Below are 21,257 nucleotides of genomic sequence, written 5' to 3'. Positions count from 1 at the left end.
AAAATTATATTGCTATACATAACAAAAAAATATCGTATTTTAGAACAAAAATAACCATTCGAGTAATATCAACTTGTTGTCTATAAACAATTTTGACAAAACATACTTTGAAACAAATTATAGTCAACGTTTTATCTTGTCTTTGGCAGGAACACTGTTTCCATAATCTTTTTAAATATTATATAATAATTTGTCACAAATATATGTATATATATATATATATATACATTTTTTTATTAAATCAATTTGTAATTAAATAATTTCAAATTTAAAAAACCATATTATTATTGTGATTGAAAACTAGTTAACGAGAAAATAGCTTTTACGTTTGAATTGATTGGCTTTTGGTCGTTTATAATATTTAAAGGCTTGAGTCACTTGAGATGTTAACGGAAGCTGTCAAGGCCCAGCCCACTAAGTTGAAGTCTAATTAGCGCCTACAACAACGTACTCGTTGTATGAGGAAGATGTAGGAAGCACGTGTGCCTCCTATGACGGCGAGTAATTGCTTATCTGGTGGATCCCTATTGAAAATTCATTCCTATGAAAATTAACGTTTTCGTTTTTATTTGCAAACGGGCAGGAGGCCACCTGATGTTACACAGGGGGCAGAGGACTCAGATTTTAATTGATACCAACGCCCATGGACACTCTCAGTGCTAGTGAGCTAGAGAGTGCGTTACCGGCTTTTAGGAATTGGTGCGCTCTTTGAAGGACAATTTAACTCGGATTGGTTCGGAAATGGTTGGAAATTGGTTCGGCTGCAGTGGGCAGCTGTTTCCACGACATTATATTTGTTTAGATTTATTTGTGGTCATAATTTAAAATAAGATAAAGCACTAAACTAAGTAGAGGTTATTACTGATATTTTAAAACATAGTATCATATAAGACTGACCAGTCAATAATTATTATTTAAATATACACACGAATAGAAACCAGTTTTGTTGATAAAAACATTATTGGATTCGCTGAATAAACAGCTCGCCCATCGCTCGAACTAAAGCAACACATATTTCGAATTGACCACAAAGAAAACAGTAGCTAGTGACGTCATCACTTCTCGCGTCTATGTTTGTACAAGTGATGTGTATCACCCGCAAGGACATCGCTTATTCGTTCATTACGTTATATTATGTTAAATAGATCGTATTTACTTAATAATAATCTTTTGGCTTGACCAATCTTTATGTAACTTCACTTTAAAAATCAATTTTGTACTACACTTAGGTATAGAGTCAATAATATTTTTTTTAAATAAAATAATATCGTTAGCTAAATAGCCTTGATAGACATTTATTAATTGATGCGATGGCTTAAGATCAGAGTGTCAACTAATTATATTAAAATATATTTGAATTTCAAAAATGTCTGACTTTGTAGAATTATAAGCTAAATAGGTTTCGTTTTTTGTACCATTGACGCGACAGAGAATGAACTACAGGATATATATATTTATTATAATATTTATATTATATAATATTTATATACAAATATTAAATATTTAAAACTTTTGAATGTGTTAATTTGTTAGTTACTTATAAACGTTATAATACAACCGTAAATAATGTTAGTTCATTCACTCAAAATATTTAAAAAAAATCATTATTTAGTAACATGACAAATATCTATACCGCAGAACCAGACCTACTTTCGCATCACATACTTTTGACGAAGGACAAAGGGCCTCGTAAAGACCTGCCGCCCGGTATCAATGGTACAAAAACCGATACCTATTAAGCTAATAATGCCACAAAAGCAGAATACATTTTAGTATAAATAGTTAAGTCCCTGTTCCGTCATAAGAACAGGAACTCAGTTCCTCCTATTCCCAGAATCTTAAGTCATATTCAAATTGTCTTCTCGTCAACAGACACTAGGCCGGTGAACTGTCGATATCTTCGGCAACATTATTAACGTCATAAAATTCAATTTCGTGTTTAGACCATCTTGAAAAATAAAATTGCAATTTCGTTAAGCATTTTCGGCGCTTTGAAGCTTCACCGAAGTGAATTTATTTGACATCTTTGAAATCTAATTTATAATAAATTAGCACTGGTGACATAAAAATTATGCATTCTTATTGAGTATTTTATCCGCGTGTTGGTAGAAGCAAAAAATTATGGGTTCACAACGTTAGGATGGGCATTACGAATCCGGCAGAGTTGCTGCACCTGGCACATGACAAGACTCGCTTTACGAGACTGTCCACGAACCTACAGTAATTTAGAGGAACCAAAAGAAGAATTGTGTCTTTAACGTGTCAGTTTCTGTAATGTTAGCAGAAGGATAGCATTTTGTGCTAATCAATCGCGACTTTTTCTCCAGGAACAGAGATCAAAGCCTACTAGTATAATATAGGGCAAAGCACTGGACTGATTCTAAATTTTGTTGTCCAGTTTTTACTTAAATTCGTGTTATGATAGAACAATAGTTACAATCACTTATACTAGAAATCATCACTTGCTAAGGTGATTTGATACGAAAATTTGATTTAGAGACACGCTTTGGAGTAGAGACACTTGGGGTTCGTGTACATAGGCACCATTAAAGATTGGAATCTGTGTTGCTTTTCTTGCTCAACTAATGAGTATCGTAATACAGCGAGTGAATGCCAGCATTAAAGGTAGTCTACCTAGCCACAGGAACCAACCTTTTTAATTTTTTTTTAAACCAGTTTATTAAAATGCAGATTAAAACTACTGTAAATACTTAATAGAGGCTCCATGCCTGTCGATACTAACACAAATTATATTTAAAATACACCTACATATATTACTCACTGATCGTTGAACAACGCCAAAATAAATATGAAATCATTTATCTGTAATGTTCATTCACCTTTAAGGATATTGAAACAGTTTTTTAACCAAACATTTGAAGAGGATAGACTTTACTAATACAAGCCAGTATTTATTTTCAAACATTAAAAAGAAGCCGTGCAGAGACAGCCTGACAGTCCAGATATAATAAGAATTTTCTTCCGGCCAACTCGACACAAGTTATATCTATTGAGACTGGCCGTGTACCCAGAAGATATTAGCTGTACGCATAGTGCCCTCACTATTCCAGAACTGGAATTTTGCGATCTATTGATTGGCCGCGACACAAATGACATATTACGAGATTTAAAATCAAATATTCTGAAAAAAAAACCTTTAAGATGAAAAGAAAACTTGTAAGTAGCGGTAGTATGAGAAGTTCAAATATTGTTACACACAGTGCACAGTTAGTAAAAAATATTACTATAATAATTATTCTATACATATTTATTATATAAGTCTGATTTATTTGGTTTTACTTTATAAGATGCTAAACTAACTGTGATTATTCTAGGTACATATCATTATTATTAGAGTCGATTTAAAACAAAATTTATAATTAAAGGAACGTTACCGAACGGTTACTAACTAAGAAAACAATATCTCCTGACAGTAGGTACTAGAAACATTGCAATTATTATTTTGAAAAAATTTAAGCTTATTGAGCTTATCAGTTTCCTTAACAGACATAATAACATTTGTAAATATCGATTCTATTTCAGTGAAATGTGTTTTACATATTATGGCATTTCACCGCCATGGCGCATTTCTTCAATTTGCGCTCAGTCTCGAGACTAGCACGTGTGTGTGGACACACAGGACACTCTGAGCTCAAACACGCTTATCGAAGATCAAAGAAGGAAACAGTTTACAAATGTGTCTTTTGTCTGGCCCCTTAGAAAGGGCCCTTGAGCAAACTTAAGTAAATTTGCTACGAATATCAACCGAAGACTTTGACATAGGACTCAACTGACCTTGATAAAGTCAATCAAAAAGGCATAATGTCGCAAAAAGTCTGATTCGAGCTAAACCCAAGTATCATCATTCGAAGTAACGCAAAAACACTTGTTTTTGACGTCTTGATTAATGCGGGGAGTAACCTAAGCATAATAACATCATGTACATAAAATCAATGTAATTTGATAGTTACATCCAAGCAACTATGTCTATAATTATATTCTTCGTATTGCGTTCAAAATTGATTAGTTCATTTTTGTGAATATTCTGTCGACATGAGGATATCTAAAAGGCCTTGAAATCTGAGTTGTATCAGTGATATAATTTTTTGTATCCCAAAAATGATAATGTCGTTAGCAATTAAATTCATAAAATCTCTTATCTAGAATAAAGTAGACGTATTTAATCCATATAGGCTTTTATATAATAACCACAATGTAAATGATTTTACGTAAATGTGAAGTGAGTGAAGCTGACTTCTAATAACATTTATTCCGTAGACTTCAGACTAATCTATAAAGCCTGTTCAATAATATCTCACTTAATAATATTTTAACTCGTTTTGTTATTAACAATCTAATGAATTTCAAACGCTTTTAATATCTTGTGTTTAATAGCACCTTGTCCAACCTACATTTTGACTATCCAGTTTAACATATCTTTTCAATGGCTGTAATGTCATAAAGTTCTGTATACCTTGGTATATTACTCCTACTTGAGTATTTTCTAATAAATGTAGTAATACTACCATCTCATTTGCAGGTACACCACGTGAGCGCAGTTCTATAGAAGCAGCACCAAGTATACGAAAAGAGCCATTTACCCACTTATCTGAAAAGGAATTGATAGAAGAGGCTAATAAAGTTATAGCGCAAGCTCAAAGTGTAACTTGTACAGCAGATAATCCTCCAGAAAAATTCTTTTCATTACCACATAGGAGAAAATATAAAGAAGACAGGTCAGGAAGAAGAAATAGTGACGACGCAACATCTGCAGATGGTATCGCTAAAACACCACTGGGTCGGTCCTCAAGTGATGTAACTTCAAAAAAGAGAAAAGAACGTACTTCACTTTCTACGCTCTTCAGACGAGGTCAAAGAACAAAAAGCCCGGATACGCCTGTTGTTGTCAAAACTAAACCAATAGTTGTTGTGAAGAGAAGTAAAAGTGATGTGTCTGATTTAAAATCTAATACAACGTTAACAAAAAATAAACCCCAACGAAAAAGATCTGGCAGTGAAACGGAAGAGTTTCTTAAATCACTAAGAAATAAAAAGTCTCAACTATCTCCGATAATTGAAAGTTCTCCCAGAGAAGATTACTTTAAAAAGGTATCACCTTTAGATGTATTTCAGAAAAAACAGCTCACTGAAACAGAAACTTGTAATTCGGAATCGGAACATTCTATAACCGATATTACAAAAGTAAATCCTATTGAAAAGCCACCCAGGCATAAGGGTCAAGACTATCAAGAACCTAAACCTCCCTCAAGGACAAAACGTGAAAAGTCTAGTGAAATAGAAAAAGAAACGTCTCCCCCAATCAGTGAAACTCCGAAACGTTCAGCAGAAGTAAAAAATAATAATCTTGTTAACAATATAGAATTGTGGAAAGAGAAAGAAATTGTTAATGTTAAAGATAAAATAAAAGACAGCATTAGAAAGATTGAGAAAAACGTTTATGGAACTAAGGATATGATACACAGTAGTCAACAGCCACCCGAAAAACCCCCATTAACTAGAGGGCATACTGTAGATCATATGGTTAGAATTCTCAAAGAAGATCAACAGTCACCTCCTCCAAAGTCGCATTTAATTTCACCTACTCACGGAAGTAACGTCAATCAGCCATTTTCTTATACAAAACCTAGCACAAGTCCAGATCCCAATCTTTTTGTTAGAACAGCAAGTCCAGAGAGGGCTTCAACCCCAGTTAATAAAATGGTCGACAAAGTTGTCGTTTATGCAAAGGTCATCAAAGACCACGATGATCTACGTTTTAATTTTCCTAAACAAACATTGTATAAGACCTACTCTCCACCACGTGAAAAATTAGGTAATTTTTCAGATGAGGATGAAGGTTTAGGATATGAAGATAGATACAAGTACAATAATAAGTTTGGAGATAATATTCTTGATTATGAATTTAAAAGAGAAAATAATTTTGACAGCATTGATGGATTTAATATTAAAAAATCGCCCATTATTACTAGATTCAGTGAATATAAACTAACAAGTTTTGATGATGAGCCTACCTATGCAAACGAGGATTTTAAAAAAGAAACATTAGGAGACCCTATAAATACATTTAGAGGAAGAGCAGATGGCATGGATACCAAACCAAAAAAGCCCTTCGAAACGGATACAAAAATAGATTTAGATTTTAACGAGTTAAGTCACAGGCGACAGTTACTGGAATCTCGTTTAAATGCCCGTAAACAAGAACGAGGACGATTAATTCCTGCAGATGAACCTGTGTTGCGTTACTTGACCGAACCAGATCCTATCTATGAAGCCGAGAAACGTATGAAACAAACAGAAAAGTACGTAAATGACACCGTAAAGTACTATCGTCATACTTTAGAGAGAGAAGGATTTGAGAACAATGTAACAGATTATAAATTTGACACCGACAGTCAAGTAAAGTACAATACAGAATCAAGATCTTATCATAAAACTTCTAAGGAAGAATTGGATAGACGTGAATTTATAGACAGCTTGGAGAAGCCGAAAAGGTTCAACAACGAAAAGAAAGTTTTTCCACCAGAACCTGAGTACGAGCCTCCAAGCTTGGAGTCTAATCCTGGCAAACTTGTTTCACCAGATGAATATAAAGAAAAAAAGTACAAAGTTAAAAAAATATTCAATTCTAGTCACGAACATCTACATTCTGGTCAAAAATATAAAGTAAAAGACGATTGGTTTGGAAAAAGAAAAGGTCATTATTCATCTAACCCTGAAATAGCTCAAGAGCGTGAAGATGAATATGCAAACCTGAAATATAATCCAAAACAAGAAAGCTTTCATAACTCATTACGTCGAGTGAAAAACAAGGATATTACGAATTATAATAGTGTCAGACGACATGATTCTGGCGACAGTAGAGATTACTATCGTGAACAATTATCACCGCGGCGATATGATTTTGACAGCAGATTGGTTGACTCTGGTATCGAAAATGACTTTAGGCTAAACAGTAGCGGAGAAATCCATAAATCGAGGCGGAAGAGACATGAGAGCGATGATGATGTCCGTAATACATCGCTATTTTTAGCTAGTGAGAGACAGTTTGCTGAAGACAACTATCCAGGAGAACAGATATATGCGAATAGCGACTATTTATCAAAACGCAAAGAATATAAAAATGATAGAAGATATGCGATGGAAGAAAAATATGACGATTCGCAATTTGATCCAAAACCAGAGAGGTACGATAAAAGTCCTAAACACGATGACAAAACTAGTGCGAAACCGCCAAAGGTGAAAAAACTTTCGGGACTTGAGAAGGTAAAGGTTTTAGATACAATTTTCATTACGCTTAAATTAAATATAAGGCTTTATCTTAATATTAATTTCATTATAGGTAAAACAGCTATTCTCTCGCGACTCTTCGAAGAAGAGCAAGAAAGAGAAAGAAAAGGAATTAGTCCAGAAACCTCGCACGCGGGTGCTCAAGAGCCCTGAACATCTTGCCAGACATGATTCAGACTATAGAAGGTACGTCACTTAAGGCTACCTCTAAGATTTTTTTCTCTTATAAAGGTATTATTACCCCCCTATTTTTGTTAGCATAGTTTGAACTTAAGTAATTATCTGGTTCTTTTGTCTTTTCCGTCATTACGAAAAGTAACTAAAAGTGATCGATCAAATGGAGAAATAAATAAATGTTTTAAAAATTAAAGGAAGACCCTTAAACAAAAGAAAAAATATATTTTTCTGACCAAAAAATAATAATTATAACTTTTAGGTACACAGATCCGGAACCTAGTGACACTGAAGTAAGAAAAAAAGACTACAGAGAAGATAGAAAATATAGGCACTCTCGAGAAGACCTAGACAGGTACCCGCGTGACGAGAAGAGAAGAGAGGAGAGTTATAAGAACACAGATGTTGAAGAAAGGTATAACACAATTTATGTTCAAACCTATTATTAAAATTTAAACATTACTTAAACTAAAATATTGCGTTAGGTTTGGCAGAACACTTAAAGAAGAAAGAAGATACAAAGAAGAAAGAAGACGACACACGTCATCAGAACGAGAGAGTGATCATCAAAGGACGGACAGAGAGAGTGAAAGAAGAACAACACGATCCAGAACTGCGGGGCCTTTGGACTCTCCAGCACTGGTAAGTACTTATTTTGGTCTTTCTTTCTATATCGCACTTAACGTTCGCTCGAACTGTAAAGGAAACCGGCTTGCTTTAGACTCATGAAATCGACGGCGTTCGTCAGGCACAAGAGGCTAATCACCCAATTGCCTATTAGATTGACAAATGAACATGAGGCCCATGCCTAGCAAGGTTGTAGGGTCACTGATTTTTTTAAACAAAACGAAAAGTTACCACAAATAAAGTGAACACACACTTGTTTCAAACAGAGCATGCACAATATTTGTGTATTCATAATAATAAAAGTGAGTTACCACTATGCCATTTAAATACTCGTATTTAACTATAATAAAGTTCATATTATAAGCATTTATTAAACGCGTACTTTACGAATTAAAATCAAATTTACTTAAGGAACTAACTTATTCTCTTCGTTGTCGTTGTCAATGTTTTCCATGTTTCAAAGCTTTCAAAATCTAATAATGTGTCTCAGAGTGTGAGTAAAGATTAAAAAAGGTACTATTTAAAGTGCAATAGAGTCGTTACAAACATAAAAGCACACGTTATGTGAACAATGACTGTGTTGACCTATGCAATCATTAAATGCCGCAGTTCAGCTCTGCCCTGCACCACTCCCATCATAGCAATAATTACACGCCACAAACTAAGGTATTCTGAGATAAGGTGCGTTTAATCTATCGATACGAAATTTTTCACTTTTCTCTTCGGTGACATTTATTTTTAAACCTAACAACTCATCATTTATAACATGATAATCGTTGTTTGAGCCTAAGCAGGAAGTAAGTATCAGTAGGAAGAGTTAATTCAGATCATTTAATGAAAAAGCCTTTGGCGTTAAATAATTAAATTTTGGTGTTAAAATTAAAACCTTACATTTATATTATTACATTTTCCATGTCCCAAAATACATTAAATAATATGTTATACTTATAAATACTTTCAAGCATCTATTTACAATTTTAATAGTTTTATTAACAAAACAAACGCTAAAGCATTTTCAATTCAACAGAATGGACGTGAGTTTTAACTTGATTGTACTGTCGCGAACAATATTATTTATTCACTCAAGTTTTAAAGGTATTGCGATTTCCTAAATCTGAGTACCCCGAGTGTATAGCGGATGTAGAGAGTGGAGTATTATAGAAAATAATATCTTCTATTTTAAAAGACACAATAACTGCTTTATTGTAACTGGCTTTAGAATCGTAACTGGAGTGGACGTCACCACAATAATCAAAGAATAACCTGCATTTTTGTTACTGTATTTGTTTTTGAATTTTTGTATAGGTTCCTTCTGTGCGTTCTAGTAATAATTATTTAGTCTCTTGTAATGTTTTTTTGTCAGTAAGCGAATTTTTTTAATTCCTATGAGAAATAAAGTTATTCTAACCGTATAAATTGCTGCAGTCCACGAAGAAAGGCTCCAACGCGTGAATTTTGATGAGAAAGAGAGACAGAGAACAGAGTATCTTCCTCCTGATAGAAACTACAATTTTTTGTGCGTAGACAATTAATTTTTTTAAATTCCGGTTTAAATTTAACAACAACTATACAACTATTACAAATGATATATTTCAAACAACTCTATTTGCTCAAATAAATCTATTTTTTTATTCAAGACTGTACTATTTGCAATTCTAGTGATGTACGTACACTCCATCGATAATTCAGTGCGTGTCTGTCGATGACTGATCATCACGGTTTATCGATACTTGGAACTCATTACACGCGTGTTAACATATAAATACTTCGGACGCTCGTAATTTATGTTGGGAATTAAAAAAATATGCTTTGAATAATAAAAAAGGTATTAAATGCTACCTTAATAGATTTCGAAAAGATTTAAATGATTGGGTATAAGCACAAAAATCTCTAACTCATTTAAGAAATAATATATAGTTTTATGTAAAGGAGGAAGATAAATAAAATAAAATAAACATAAAAATAGCCTTTTATTTCCAGTATTTAAAATTTACATTTCTTACAATTTATTTTAGTGTTAGTTCATGTAGTTTAATATATGTTAGTATAATTTTTCTTTCCTTTACTTATTATATATGTACCTAAATTTCTACATATTTTTTACTGGAACCCCAAGTTGGGTGTAGGCCTCCTCCAGTGACGCCCATTTATCTCTGTCTTCAGCTACTTTACTCCAATTTTGACCAGCTATCGCTTTAATGTCGTCCTCCCATCGTGTAATAAGTCTACCTTTTGTTCTTTTGCCTAGTGGGCCTTTCCAGAAAGTTACTTTTTTAGTCCATCTATGATCAGTTAGTCGGGTAACATGTCCTGCCCACTTCCATTTCAATTTTTTTGCGTAGCTTAAAACGTCTGTTGCTTTGGTTATTTTTCTTATTTTAGTATGACGTATTTTATCTGATTTTCTGATCTTTAGCATACTTCTTTCGAGTCCTCTCTGACAGACGATTATCTTTTTTCTTGTTTCAGCAGTGAATTTCCACGTTTGGCAACCATATGTCAAACGTAAGAGGCTTGAATTCATGATTTTGGTTTTAATGTAAAAGAGGAAGACATAATTAATATGATCTCTAGCTATTTAAAAACAGCGTTCAACGCATCGACTAACAAAACGGCTGTTCGTAGGCGATGCGGATGCGATGCTGTCTTTTATAGCTGTAAGCTGGTTTGGCAAAAAACAAGTTATAACGAAATAAAACCTAGACCCTATAATACATTGTGGTTGTGGTGTAAAGTAACTTTACATCTTATGTTAGTAATTTAAATTAATACCAAAAAGCTTCATTTACTAGCAATATATTAAAAATAAGTAAAAATCAATAATAAACTTTCGATCCCTCATTACCATGCCAAAAAACGAGCATAACAAATTGCCAGATAAAATTAATGAGCCATAATACAGGACCACAGATTATATATAAACACCGATGACATCACTGTCAAACCGACATTGACCTTAGGGTGTTGAACCGTGATTTTGTGCTGTAGCTAATGTACGTACATAATTTGTTTAATCAGGTCTTTCAGGCGCCATTAACAACGCATTTTACATAGAGTTTTACGTATAAAATAAAATTAATAATAATAAACATCTTAGTTAAGCGGTGGAACCACAGATCGATTTACTTGTAACTTCGAGAGAGTTCCATCAAAATCTTGCATTTTTCTTTAACAACAATTAAAACGACTCCAAAATGCAAAGAATTTTTAATAGCATTATTCGTTGTATAATTTTGAGAAGTCGTCTATCTAAAAGGTTTTCATACCTCATTACAACTCTACAAGCGAATTTAAACTAGATGGGGTGAAACATTTACTTAATATTCTTCCCTTTATAGCGAGGAAAAGGGTTTTTAGAAAGAGCAAGCGTTCAGCGACTATTTCCTAAAGAGTCGTTACAAAATCGGTTCGTTTTTCGGAATGCTCTTTCTCTTTAGATGGTACCTCATGTCTGACCATCGTGGTCAACAACAAGGAAGCATATCCAGCGGACAATCAGTTTCCACCAGTTTCTGTCTTTCACTTGATCGGTCCATCTAATTGATGAACGGCCACGTAATTGCATTTTGTGTTGCCAACCACGATCAGTTCTTTGATTCTGCCCTATATGGCTGAAATACAAATTAATTTGTTGCTGGTAAATCGAAATCAAAATAGTATACATTTAAATATAATACTGCTTATAACAAATTATAAACTTAATTTAATGTTATCTATTTCCGACTCAACACCGGCAGTTGAAAACAATTAATCGAAACATTTTGATAAAATCTTTTGGAGGATTATTCCGTTAGTTTTTGTTCGCCTTGTTACTCTCATTGATGACGCATTCATTGCTGGTGCTACTTACTGCTCTTTTATAGATAAGTAGCGATACATCTAATTTTTCATTAACTATCTGGTGACGGACGATGACAGAACTAGTTCATTTTTAATTCTTTTTAGCTACAGACTACTATATACTACAGGATATTACTTTTTAGTGTGATGGATAGCCCCTCGAAAGTGGGGTCTCTCTGCATCTTCTACCACATTTACCACGGATATGTTAGTGTCTATCACTCAACATCAGGGATCATCCTGCCCGGTTGCCCCGTGTTATGTATAAAAAAAGAATCCCTTGCGTCTTAAATTAAATCCATTGACGGTAGGAAATCCTGCTTGATTGAATAACTGGCAGTAAATGTAAAATTAGAAGCATTTAATGTATATTTCTTTTTGACGTTTATAAGTGTACATTATGCTACCTACATGAATAACTAAAGGGTAACTTTTTAAATAATTAAGTATTTTATTTTACGACGACTGAACTCCGCGAAAGCAAAAGATTATGTAAATGTTTAGTATTTGGGTAAATACTATTTGTATAACTGTGAAATCAATCACAATTTGGACACCTATAATTATCAGGTTCTTGACAATATGTGATAATTGACGAATACTGTTATCTCCGTTTAACTATGAATTTTAACTGGTTTTAAGTATGTCATAACTAAAATATATCCGATCTAAATGCTATTAAGCGAATAACCAAACAATACACTGATTATTATTGATATGTATCGCATCTGCCTTGTGTGTCCTGCCTAATCAACTATCTCCTTCCAGAAGCTCAGAAGTTTCTGGGGCACTTTGCAGGTTTCAATGAGCGACCTTATTTAATGATTTCTGCCCGTTGGGAAGCCACATCCACGTATTCCAGGACAACACAACACAACAGGACGGGTGACTGATTGCTCTGCGCTAAAGTACCCTCTGCACTAGGGACTGTCTGCCTTGCCAAAGAGAAAGAGATGTTTAGTCATTATCCATATCATTGTTTGGAGATTAATTCTCTTCTGCTGCCGGCACTGCCGCTTTTACTGATGATTTTGGAGTTCTGTGGATTTTTAGCCAAAGGCTAATGAGACTACATAAAACCATAATGGCTAGGTGTACCATCGCCTTTCCTATAAAAGCTTTTACAGTCATCAGCCAGTCAACGGGTCAAATAAATAAAATGAAGCGTACAAAGTAAAGAATACTTAATGGACATAACTGGTCCTAGGCCGAATTTGCATTTCCTTCGAAAGGATTTGAACCGGTTATTATTTATCACAGTTTTCCTACTAATATTCATTTTGCTTTAACCGTAATTTAAAGAACTGTACTCTACTAAAATGTCATAGCTGTTTGATGATTGATTATTATGAAGTTTGATCATAATAATCAGTGTAGGCACTTGACTACACTGATTATCACAACACCTTACCTGGAGACATTCCATCCTTTTTTGAATAAAGTAATCTTTATATCATCTATGCATATATTTCTTTTAATAAAATGGTAATGACTAATCAAATAAGCAAGAAGCACAGTTGAGAAATACCTTTAATTCGTTGTAAATCTGAAATTTAAATAATTCGAATTCGTGCACCTGTCAAGATATTTTCACTTAACAGTAAAATGTAGATCTAACAAACATCTAGGCTAGAAATAAACATTGCGCAAACGCATGACTCAGACTGCACCTAGCGAACTAAATATGGCAGGTCGGATTTCTTGATCCACAATCCTTTGTTAAAAACATTCATTCTGTACCTAATTGCTTTATTTTCTTATCAAAATCAATATCTTATCAAAAGGATCAAATTTCTTATCAAAAGGATGGGATATGGGGTAATCATTGTCGGTCTATTTATTATTCAATCAAATTCAATAATTTACTGTATTTCTTTGTAATCAAAATTTCTCCATATGGCAGTGTAGCTTGATTGCAGGCATTTCCACGCTGTAATTTATTTGAGCAAACAAAGAACTAGCTCACCTATTCTGTAACTTCCAAAAATAAAATAAAAACTTGCATTAGCTCCCACACTAGGTTTCCCTGTGTCGTGGGGAGCCAGGATCTTTCTTTTGACATGTTAATGGTCCTTGACGATTTCTACGCACTCGCGGCATGTGAGCCCGTGTCACTCCTGTTCTCTATATTTAAAAAAAGAAAACTCTCCGTTTCAGTATAAGACTGGTTGAGCAGATGTTGTTTATGATTGTTATTGAATATATAACGTTTTGAAACTTTACAGAAATTTTTTCGTGAAATAGTGACAGTGATGCCGATACCCGACGTTTTTGTAAGCAATATCAATGTAGTTCTCTCAATATCTGCATCGATTAAACTAGGATGTGCTCTATAGACTGTCTATGTGCGCAATAAACAATTGAAAACACTTGAAGAACCCCATACACTATTAGACACATCTTACCTTATTGTTAACATAATAATAATCAAGGAAAACTACAAAACTAAGACTCGAAAGCGTAATATTATTAGTAATGATGTCACCGACAAAATTGTTTTATTTTATTTAAGTCATAAACCGTGTCTTATCCCGCTATTCCATAACTCAATGTTGTCAGGATTAAGATCGTAAAGTGTTGTCGAAAATGGAATCGAAGAAAATATAAATACCCGATAACATCGAAAGAGTATTCCATTATTAAATTGATATGTATATTATATATACGTTTTGATTGTAGCAATAAGAATCATTAAGTAAAAATTACAATATACGGGACATTAAGTTTACTACTTAATTATTAAACGTAACATATTGGATTATAATCGTTGTTTTTACTCAATAAGGATTATTAATCTCATATCTCAATACTCATCAATACTCACAGCTTTTAACCTTCAAAATATTATAGTTTTAATAGTTTACTTACAGTTGATGGTTGAGTTCTTGTATCTTTGGTAAAGCAGAATGATGGGTTTTAGAGTAAAATCCCAAGTAAAATCGATTGAAGCCGATAAGGTCACGCACCATATGGTTCGCGGCCTTGTGTCGTGAACGTCAACTCGTTCCGGCTCAAAGCTATATACATATATAATAAAATTGTATTTGACGAATGTTTATATATTTATTAACAGTATAAAAAAAACAATATACAAGATTCGGTAGTGATTCCCCCTCTCTCCTCTTCCTAGAACCACTCCTAAGTCCTAAGTGACCTAAAAGTAAAAACGCAAAGTGAAAACATTACATGTATAAAATATAATATGAATTTGTTGTGCCTAGAATAACGTACAATAAAGGATTAAGATGAACACGATGATCTGTACAAATAGTATTGGCATATAAGTACCAATAGCTTATGAGTGTAATAATATGGTCCTGGCGACGACGAGAGTGCTTATAACACTGAGGCTTTTGTTGAAAGACTAATTATAGCCAACAGCATCTCTAGTGCACACGATAACCTCACTTCTCTCCAACTCCATTTAACCAATGACAAACACGAAGCACGCCGTGTTTCGAGTTCCATCCTCCAATTCCGATTGGTCATTTCTATTCTATTCTGTACTTTACTTTAAGTAGGACTCGGGCAAGAATATTAAGTAATAAATTAAACTTGTGGCACGCGTAAACGAAACGTGTAACGAAGTTTATAATTGCCTTGAACCTTTTAAATTATATAGTTATTTATTTAATGGAAAGTTATTTGCAAATAATAGGCCTATTGAGCATTTAACACGTTATCAGATTAATATTATTTCTAGGTATTATATTAAAATAATAAAACAAAATGTATATAATAATAATAATGTGTTAGTAGTCATATATTAGTGGCGTATGTAGTTGGACCCTTCTTGGGTCGTCCAACCCTTTCCAGGTGTGTCTTTACCAATAATCTGCCAGTCTTTGCCTGCTATTTCTAAGAAATCATCAGCCCATCTTCATTCAAAGTTACTTCCTCTGTAGAGATTAGGCGCAGTAGCTGTTGAAGTGAACCGTTTTTTGCAGACGAATTCCATTTAGAGGAAAAAACTATTTTAATGAAACATCGTGTGAAAGACGTGATTGATGGTCACCGTCTATAGTCCATTGACCTCTCAACCATTATTTTTGGAAGTATTCTTCGTTAGTTTTGTCATATAGGGTAATAAAAATACTCATATGCGAGAAAGCTATGGATCACCTAGCTTGTATCCATTTATTAGACGATGCAGTGTTTTTAACTATGGATGCAATAGATTCAAATCCCATTTTTTTTCCTGGGTTCCTTCCATTGTGTAGTCTATATCATAGAGTCTAGATATCGTGTTACAAGGTCATGTTTAATAAAATTTAGCATATTTTTGTATTTTTTTTCAATTAGACTTCCCATAATCTTTCTGGTTGATTACGTGTCAATAAATTGGATTTGTGTATGCATATAATTTAATAATTCCTATCTCTTATTTACATGAAAAAAATAAGTGAAATTGGGCCAGTCACAATGCCCGCGTTTGCACCCAGATGGGTAAAAAGTCCTTAGTTGGAATAGCCTAGTGGGAAAAATAAGGAGTTGACGTCAAATAACAAAACCTGGGTAAATGATAGCGGGGAAAGGGTAAATAGTAGCGAAAATGAGAGACAAGCGGAAGATTTTTAGGTAGATTTTTCGGAAGGCCTTAGTGTTAAACATAATAATAACGTATACCTAAACTTAATGTAAGTATAGTGCTCGAATAAATTCTGTAATTGATATGGATATGATAAATAAATCTAATATTATATTTAAGACAATTCTATCACGCCTAATGTATGAAACAGTGTAATAGAAGATTTCTGCTTTGAGTTAAAAAAATAACACCAATTCACGAAATTTGAAGGCAATGAACTCAGGTCTATGTAACATGATGCTTTTTATTAAGAGATGTTGAATCAAATGTGGTGATTGATAGCTTTTTTGACGAAACCTGTATTGGTTAAAAAAAGTAGTGCTATACTGGCTCTGTGCAATGTTTTCTTTGTTGAATAATCTATTTGATTTGAGTAATTTTGAAACTATTCGTTATTTGAAAAAAAATTGTTCCTCGAGCATTCATCGACCAATATGGCTTTTCCAGGCATCAGATCTTTACTGTTGATATAAGCTATTATATTATTAGCATTATAATTTCAATATCACAACAAAACTGGAAAAATACTTATTATCTCACTAACAGTGGATAATGGATTTTGTTGTATAACTTGGACGTTTATCAAAAGATTTTATCGTGGTTTCAGGCAGAGCGCTACCGCGAGAGAAGACGTCTAGCCACTCCCAGTCCTACACCGTCACCGCCTCGTCGACAACCAACACAGTCGTCCAGCTGGTTCAAGTCAATCGACCGCCTCGGCAAGAAAAGGGATAAGCATATAAAGGTACTTCTTTATGCCTAATGAAGAATAAACAGTATTGGACTTTTTCTTGTTGTTTCTAGCATGCGTACTACAATGATAATAAATCGCTAACTCAAAAACTATATTCTTTCAAAAAATTAGCAATGGTATTGCCATATTTATTGCATATATAAGAGAGCTCTAACACTTGTTTTCTCATTTGAAATTCTGACCCCTGACACCCCTGATACATTTGTAAATGAAAATATCTCAGTGCTCCAGACACACCTGTTTTCTTAGAACCTAATCCTCCCATAAAATAAGGAACTGCGTCTACAATTTAAAGAAAATACTTTTTCAACGGAGTGAAGCTATGTATTATTAAATTTTCCGACATTTGGCGTGCTTTACAGCGTGCAAGGTCACGGTGACTGAAGACAAAGGGTGTTGATTGTAATTAAAAATTATTAAAAATAATTATTAGTTTATAATAATACATAGCTTCACTCTTTTGAAAAAGTATTTTCTTTAAATGTGTAAAAGTTATGTTAATAAAAGAAAATACCACGTCTACAATGTTAAAACTATTCCTATTCAGAAATAATTACATTATAAGTAATAAATAAATCCAGGCAGTAAAGCCATATTTTCATATAGAGTGCATATTATCGTTAAACTTTACCATGATATTTTTCTAATACTTCAGGTAGAGAAAGAAAGCATCATAACAACAGAGGATGAATTACCACGACGTTCCTATCCCAAATCAAGCAAACCATTAAACTCTCCAGCCAAGAATCTACGTTTCTTTGGTGACACTGACCCAGAATCTGATGCAAACGTCAAACCAACTGTAACTAAAACTAAGAGCCATCCGATTAAGTCTCATGGAACTCTACGGAAGACCATTTCAAATTCAAGCACTGGCCAAGATGAAGTGGACCATGAAGTGCCAAGCAAAAGCTACTCTCTTTCTAATTTACAAAGAGATGAAAAACTAAGAGATAGCGTGTCACCCAGAACGAAGGATTACTATAAGAGGAATCTACAAAATATTTCCGAAATGAGTAACTCAGAAGTGGAGAGTCAGTTTAGTAGGAAAATGGCATCCAAGCCACCTATCAGCCCTTATGATAGATCACGGAGCCACAGCAGTAATAAGACCCTGAAAGGAAGTAAAGGAGATTTACTGAGGCAAGGAAGGGAAGAAAGGGGTAGTTCTTCAGAGCTGAGGACTGGAAAACCAGATGTAAACAGAGACCTTAAGTAAGTGCTATTGCTAATGAGCGAAATATAAGTAGCTATGTTATAGCCACTTCAATTATCCATTCACGTAATACGTACGTTTATAATATGTATATACAACTATCATATATATGTATATGATATCACTTGCCTCGAGGAACAAATTCCAAGAATCAAAATATTTTTTTTAGTAAACGTCTGTAGTGTTAACAGTAATAAAATAACTAAATAATACCTTACAGTAATTTACCTAATCACTAATTACGGACGATACAGTAACTGCACATTGCGATGGCACTTTTTGAAGAAAGTCTAAAATTTAATCATTCAGTACCACTTCTTTCGCGGGAATATTACGGCGGAAAGGAGATGTGATGTTACCACACATTATTTCTTTTTAAACAGTGCGTTAACTTGTATGATTATTTGACAGAATTACTGTGTGTATTTTTATGGTTGTTGCGATCTATTTCAGGAAAGTAAAATAAGTAGACGAGTATTACTTACAAGCAACGAGCAAGCGATTTGCTTTATATATTAAAGATAGTTTATTTTTTCAGGCACCGTCGTCGAACGCCAGTAGCGAACTCTGGTGAGAGCAGCACTGAAGGAGACTCCAGTCATCAGTCTCAGCGTAGCGTTGTCTACTTACATGCGACTACTGGTAATATTCTTAATTTAAAATTTCAGATATTAAATGCGCATAGAGACAGAAAGTGCACAACCGTGCACAGATCGAACCTACGAATCCAACAATGAGCTTTGCACATTGAAGCCAATGCTCTGATCAACATATCAATCATCAATAAACAGTCCCTTATTAGAGAATTATTACCGAAAGTACCTACCAAAAAAGCTTATATAATGAACTTTTGAAATTGCAGTTGGTGACATTCCCGACCCTGGCAGAATCACACGCAACCGATCCCGTGATGACGTGTCATCGGTCATGTCATCCAACATTCAAGTGCGAAACTCTACTAAAACATTCTCCATATTTGCGCCATGGACACCGAAACACTACAACGACCAATACGACGTACATTACGCCCAAAAGCCGAGGAAAAAAAAGGAAACCACACCAAAAAAGTACGCGTCGACGAAAAATTTATCGGACGACAGGCCGGCAACTTTACAAAAAAAGTCTTACAGTCAAACGACATTGAACCGTCGCCCGAATCAGAATAATCGGCTGACGAGTTCAAGTACAACACTTTATAGGCCGAAGCGTGGAAACGAATCGCAAACGTCTCAAAGTACGATACCCCGTAAGAATAATGGAAGAAGTCAATCGAGCGAAATTTTGAGTCTAAATGATCGAAATCGAGTCGCCCGATCGACTTCCATACCGAAAGATAAGAAAGCTGGCTGGTTTAAACTGTCCAAAACTAAGAAGCAAGAGAATACGCGTGTACGATAACTTGTGTCATTCTAACGCTGTATTCTCTTGCTGTCTATTAGGTACTCTACAGTTAAAAACTTACACATTTATATGTACACATATACAAATGAGTTTTAGTAATTAATCTTGAGTATATTATAAACAACATTTCAATCTAATAAAATGCTTTTACATTTTCCACAACGCATGAAATCAATCTTATACTACAGAGTATTAACATAACAGAGTTCAAGAAGTTAAATTTGATTAATCATACGATCAGTAAGTTAAGTAAAAACACTACCTAATGTTAATATAACTGAATTTAGGAAGGCTTATTATTATTTAAACCAGGCGTTTATAGATATGAAGAATGGCCGTGCCCTTTTCAAATTGAAGTTATAAAAAATATATTTTATTAATAATGCAGATTACTAAAGTGCCATTCGTGAAAGTAAGCGCAAATTGAAATAAAACACTATTTGAATGAATAAAACTTAATTTTATTTTTATTTGCGCTCTTGTCTAATACTGCCTGACAAAAAATGTTAAACGAGGTTTTATACAAATATTTTTTTTTGCCAGGTGGTTTTTATTGTTAAGAAAAGTGTTACCATTTAATTATAAATAACAAAAAGCTTGTAACTAATATAAAGTGCGTACATTTACTTTAGATCTCTGGTAGTTCTTGCTTCAAAGAATATTTTTATAATAAACATTTGAAGATTTAGCCTCTTTTAAGGACTTGATCAGTCATATACTACAACAGTTACAATCGCTAATGTAAAATATTTATTTTTCAAATATATGTATGAAAAATCCTACTGCGCAATTCGATATACTATTTTCAATCAATGTCTTAAGAACCGCACTGATAGTGACAGTGCCGGGCAGATACAGATGAAATAAGGTCGCATCCGCTATTGGTCATAGGGAGCCGGCTAGAGCCCTCCACTACTCACAAGAGAATGAGTGAGAAAGAGAGTGCATTTTTTCATAAATATTTGGCGAAAGCAAATTTTACGACATTGTTTAATATTTTGACAAACTCATGATAGATCGATAATATGTAATGTGACACAAAGATCAGTGTTATAGTTAAAACAGTGTAAAAGGTGATTAAGTTACGATTATAACTGTAAAAATATAAACTATAAGTAAATGATCTAATTAAAGTTTTTCATTTTCACTTCGTTGCCCCGAAAGCTAATAATTAATAAGATCACAGTATTCTACGATATATCACAGTACTTAACGATAGTTTTAAAATAACATTTTACTCTGGCACATAGACGATCGGTTTGTGTATTATAATAGAAATTATAATTTTTTGCCCTAAGGAAAAAGTTAAAATTGTTGTACTTACTCTAATAAACTTATTTTAACTTCGA

At 33.7% G+C, this 21,257-nt stretch overlaps 1 protein-coding gene across 3 annotated transcripts in view; it reads left to right on the top strand.

The window, feature by feature from the left end:
• LOC110994096 (biorientation of chromosomes in cell division protein 1-like 1) overlaps positions 1 to 21,036 on the top strand; it is a 42,179-nt gene extending 21,143 nt beyond the window's left edge. For all 3 annotated transcript variants that reach the window (XM_022260593.2, XM_022260592.2, XM_022260595.2), the window contains exons 4-11: positions 4,541 to 7,284; positions 7,361 to 7,494; positions 7,745 to 7,897; positions 7,968 to 8,124; positions 17,145 to 17,282; positions 17,947 to 18,506; positions 19,046 to 19,149; positions 19,370 to 21,036. In XM_022260593.2, coding sequence (XP_022116285.2) covers positions 4,541 to 7,284; positions 7,361 to 7,494; positions 7,745 to 7,897; positions 7,968 to 8,124; positions 17,145 to 17,282; positions 17,947 to 18,506; positions 19,046 to 19,149; positions 19,370 to 19,905 — 4,526 coding nt within the window. In that variant the 3' untranslated portion in view covers positions 19,906 to 21,036. The remainder of the gene's footprint in view (positions 1 to 4,540; positions 7,285 to 7,360; positions 7,495 to 7,744; positions 7,898 to 7,967; positions 8,125 to 17,144; positions 17,283 to 17,946; positions 18,507 to 19,045; positions 19,150 to 19,369) is intronic.
• Positions 21,037 to 21,257: the final 221 nt, after the last annotated feature.

Source organism: Pieris rapae, chromosome 20 (assembly GCF_905147795.1).
Source record: "Pieris rapae chromosome 20, ilPieRapa1.1, whole genome shotgun sequence".
NCBI classification, from domain to species: Eukaryota; Metazoa; Arthropoda; class Insecta; order Lepidoptera; family Pieridae; genus Pieris; species Pieris rapae.
The sequence above is the reverse complement of the archived record's forward strand: the minus strand, read 5'-3'. Positions and strand labels throughout refer to the sequence as shown.